We start from the raw sequence: 5,116 nt of genomic DNA on the forward strand, positions 1-5,116 counted from the left end.
CAAATTAATCTTTACTAAAATGGTTTTTTCAATATTTTTTAATAAATATTTGTAACGATTTTTTTTGTCAACAAACTGAAATGTTTAATTTCATAAACTAATCTTTACTAAATATTTTTTTCAATAATTTTTAGTAAATATTTAAAAGGCTTTATTTTCAACTGGCATATGACGTCAGACACTGGAAAAAACAATGCTACGCTAAATACAATATTTAATGCTATTGAATATTTGACTTTCCCTGTCCCAATAATAAATAAATAAGTGCTACTGGTAATGATGAAGGCTTTTAAATACTTTCGCATCTCTAGTGTGAAAGGTGTATCGGGAAAATAATTGGCAATTCTAAAAAAATGATGAACACAATTATATTTGTTTTGTATTTGGTGATTAATGCTGTAAACCCTGCAGTTTCCTCTGTTCAAGATGCACTCACAGAAGATATGGAAATACAACGACAACTAAATCCTATCAAAACTATTCATGTATTTTATAATCTTCTAACGAGTTGTTCTATACTTTCTTTCGTTGAATCCAATTTTATTATATGACTAATTTTTTTTATATTTATTGTATTTTAAATTTTGTAGACAAAGTATGGAGATATTGTTGATTGCATGGATATTAACAAACAATTAGTATTTCATCATCCTTTACTAAAGAATCACAAGTTACAGGTATATATACATCGACTTTCTAATATTTTTCTTACATCAGATGATATTCACTTTTGTTTAAATGTGTTAGTTTGATACTTGTTTTTAAAAAAAGTATTAATTAAGTTTTACCTTTTAAAAATATGTCTCAATTAGGTCTTTTTTAGAACAAGATTATTAACGTCGTTAACGGTATTGATATTTAAAATGATTTACAAAATTAAGTTTTTATATGGTAGAAGTCATGAATGAATAAAGTTAATAGCGTTAATAAATTTTTTTTTTTCTGAAAAAAACCTAATTAAGACACTTTTTTAACCCATTTTTAGAAGCGGATATCAAACTAATACATATATAAACAAAAATAGATACCATACAACTAATTAAATCTAATTTTAATATGTGTTTGTGGTGTTTTATTGCAGAAAAAACCTAGTTTTCGAAAACCAATTGAAGAAACAGGTATCAAGAATTTACAAGATAAACACCTCTTTGGACTTGATAAAGACCAATGTCCTAGAGGGACAGTTCCTATTCGGAGAACAATAAACAAAGATATTATTCAAGAAAAAATATTATCAAATAGTAGTATTTTAGTCAAAGAAGTTCCTGGTCTTCACGTATGGTGTCTCTCCTAATTGAATTTCAATTTTTTAAGTTTTTTTTTTCTATAAATTACATTATGATTAATATTTAAATTTATTTAACTTTGTAGATTGCAGAAATGGCCGTTTCTTCAAAATTTGGTCCATATTATGGAGTTAGAGGAATAAACAGCATTTATAATCCAAAAGTTAGTAAGAATCAAATGTCTCTTTCTCATCTATGGATTCAAAATGACGGTAATGCCAAAATCAGTCTTGGATGGCAAGTGAGTTTCAATTTTATTATTATACACATTTTTCAAGTAAATTTTATTTGAAAAAGAATTATTTAATTTATGTTTATTTTATTATATATCTATATATATATATAAAAAAAAACCTGTGTAATCTCACATTTTGATATAGGTTTCACCGGGATTGTACGGTGATGATCGAACCCATTTATATGCATCATGGACGGTACGAACATTTATATCAACATCAAGTTCGAGTTTTGCTTCACATGAATATCACTTCTCACTTTATTTTAACTTAGTAAACATTATTGTAAAAAACAAAAAAACATGAATGTTTCATTTCTTAAGAATCTAATGCGATGTTAAAAAATGTACAGAATGACAATTACTATAAGACGGGATGCTACAATTATCAATGTCCAGGTTTTGTTCAGATTCATCGTAGAATTTATCTTGGTGCACCTTTTATACATTCATCTTCTTATGGTGGACAAATTTATGATTTTATCATTGCCATTAATCAGGTAATGTTCTTAGCATAATTTTTTTCATGTAAAATTGTACGATACAAGCATGTGAGGTATTGACAAAAATTTGTGTACATATATTTTCAGGATCCATTGACAAAAAACTGGTGGATAAATGTAAAAAATTATGATATTGGATATTTTCCTGCAAAATTATTCTCCAATATGAATTTGGCAACTAAAGTAGGGTGGGGTGGAAGAACATTAACTCTTGAGGGTTCTCTTAGTCCTCCAATGGGATCTGGACATTTTCCTGATCTGAACTATGCTCATGCAAGTTTTTTCAGAGAGATCTCTTTTAGAAATACATCAAAGAGAAATTCTGGGCCTGAACACTACCAAGTAGAAGAATACATTGATAAACCTACTTGTTTTGGTTTTAGATTCTACGGTGATGTTCGTGAAAGTCTTCACCATTTTCTTCAATTTGGAGGTCCCGGTGGTAATTGTGGACCTTGATTAGTATGAACTTTAAAAAATAAATATATATTGTTATTAATTATCATTATTTCAGATGATTTCTTTTTCTACCATTTTCATATTTTCATCAATATTTATAATATTTCAATATTAAAAAAATTGCTGGAAAAATGGTTGTAAACTCTAACGCAACACTAAAATATACCCGACGCAACACTATTACCATGTCGACTTGGTCATGGGAATCCAAAAAAAAAAGAGAGAAGAAGCTAATTTACTATTGTTTTTTTACGGAACCGAGTAGTCATATAAGATAAATATTATATGATTTAAGATTTCCTCTGCTCCTAGAGATATCTTCCTTTCATTTGACCAAGTCCAAACACGCTTCTCATCTTTGACTTAGAGCTAATAGGAGATGTGTAAATTCATTCTCGTTTTTATGAAAATTTGTTGTATTGATTAGGGACGAGAATGACAAATATTTGACTTTTCTAATTGGACATGAAAATGTACATATTTGTTTCTCATATTTGTTTCTCGTCATATTACTCATCCACTCATTCATGTTTAAATTATTAAAATATTCATAGTCAATTTAATAACCTTATATATATATATATATATATATATATATATATATATATATATATATATATTACACACTTTCTATTTTTTATTTATTTTAATTATTTAGTTTGTTATGAAATCCATTCATATATCTCCAAAAATATTTTAAGTCTTATCACAACTTTTATGCAATTATGTTCAAATCATGTATGACAATTAAATATCTTTTATATCTCACATTTGCATATTTCTACTATTTTTTAATATTTTAATTTATTGTATATCTTTTTACATGAAAATGTTTAACACTATCAATTTAAGTGTTCAATAATATAAACTTTTCATTTACTGGGTTATATAAAAAAATATTTTTATTCTATTATTATTAATTTTGTCTCATCTTGAAGAACTTTTTTATTTTGTTAAAACATCTTTCGTTACCTCTCAACCATAGATTAGGTTGATACTTGAAAAGTTTTCTTAGATCTCTAAGCTATTTCTCATCTTATCATATGGTCTCTCGAATTATTTTTATGATACACATTTGACCATTTTTTTTAATATTTTTATTTTGTTGTTTATTTTGATCACGTAGAATACTATTTTGATATTTTTTATATAATTTGTATTTTCTAAGTCATTATCATATGTGTAATTTTATCATTGTAATTGTATAAATAAATTGTATTTGTTATAATATAATAATTTAATATAATTGTCATGGATTTTCTTTATCACCATCCGATATATATTGAAGTTCAAAAGATTAAATATCTATGTTAAAATTATACTATTATTAGCTTAAACTTTGTTCTTGTGTGATTTTGATAAAGTAATGGTTTATAACTTTTATTAGTGTAGGAAATAAGAGATTTCATCAGAATTTAAAAAATTAAAGTAAATAAACATTTTTTTAATTTGAATATTTGATTTTCTTTTATAGATTTTTTAAAATATTTTTAAATTTTAACAAGTAGGTCTTATTAGTGTTTGCAAACTTAATAAATATTTTGATTTTGATGAAATTTATTTGGTTCTCTAATTTAAAATATATACAATTAAAATATATAATATTATAATTTTTTTTAAATATTTGATATTGAAAAAACAAATTTTATTTTAATATTGAATATGTGATAATATTATTGTAACTTATGAATGAAAATAAGTAGATACCATCATAAATACTAATAAATGGCTTGTGATAACCGTCGAAATGACAACGCAATTGTTAAACTGCCCTAGATTACCACATTAATAGGCTATATCTACAACTATTAAACTAGTTAGCTCTTGAGATTAAGAAACCAATCTGGTCACTGACTGCCTCTGAAAGAAACAAAATTAGAATATTATAATCCTTTGTGTTAACCTATTGAATGCTTATATAATTAAACCATGAATTCATATGACCTTTGTGGTCATTCTGCAAAATAACTTATTTCTTCGTCTGCATTTCATTGTGTGGTGTGCATACGCATGAACTTAATTTTGAACAGTATAATTCATTCATTTATTTAAAGAAGGATTAAACATGTATTTTATTCTCAAATGATTTTAAATTTTTTTTATTTTATATTTAAATTTTATTTTATCTCTACATTTTATAAAATTTAAAATTAATACACATTATTTTTATAATAATTTAGGAAAAAAACATATTACTCCTAATTTAATTATAATTCAAAAATAATCATTAAATTGGAATGGTACTATGATTAAGGAAAAAAAATAGTGTCAAATATATTATAAATAAATAATTTTTATTAACTTAGTGTTACATTTAGCCTCTATCCTATAGAGGGATAGCAACTGATGGGAACAAGATAGGGATGAGTTTTACTATCTCAAATACATCTTCAGAAAAAATTTATTCTCATTTTCATATTAAAATGTCAATTTTTTTTTCATCTTCATCTTTATCGGGTAATGAGTGTATACTCGTACGTACCCATAACTTCGTCTCTTATTGTTTTATTCAATTTTTTAAACTTTAATGAAATCTTTTTTATTGTACACTAAAAAAAATAATACATCATTTGATCAAAATCATACAAAGAACAAAGATTAAACTACTACTACTAATAATTAATATTTAAAAT

The 5,116-nt window shown here is 24.7% G+C and overlaps 1 protein-coding gene across 2 annotated transcripts; it reads left to right on the plus strand.

Moving 5' to 3' along the window:
- Positions 1 to 308: 308 nt before the first annotated feature.
- LOC114195597 (protein neprosin-like) lies at positions 309 to 2,532 on the plus strand. Of its 2 annotated transcripts, XM_028086116.2 has the most exons (7): positions 309 to 485; positions 591 to 677; positions 1,082 to 1,276; positions 1,372 to 1,527; positions 1,667 to 1,720; positions 1,875 to 2,021; positions 2,112 to 2,532. In XM_028086116.2, the coding sequence occupies exons 1-7, from the start codon at positions 354 to 356 to the stop codon at positions 2,481 to 2,483; spliced, it is 1,143 nt and encodes a 380-aa protein (XP_027941917.2). In that variant the 5' UTR covers positions 309 to 353; the 3' UTR covers positions 2,484 to 2,532. The 2 variants fall into 2 exon arrangements, with proteins under 2 accessions (XP_027941917.2, XP_027941918.2); XM_028086117.2 differs by lacking the exon at positions 1,082 to 1,276.
- The last annotated feature ends 2,584 nt before the right edge of the window (positions 2,533 to 5,116 follow it).

The sequence above is a fragment of the Vigna unguiculata genome, chromosome 8 (assembly GCF_037176805.1).
Source record: "Vigna unguiculata cultivar grain cowpea cultivar isolate G323 ecotype 2 chromosome 8, ASM3717680v1, whole genome shotgun sequence".
Classification (NCBI taxonomy): Eukaryota; Viridiplantae; Streptophyta; class Magnoliopsida; order Fabales; family Fabaceae; genus Vigna; species Vigna unguiculata.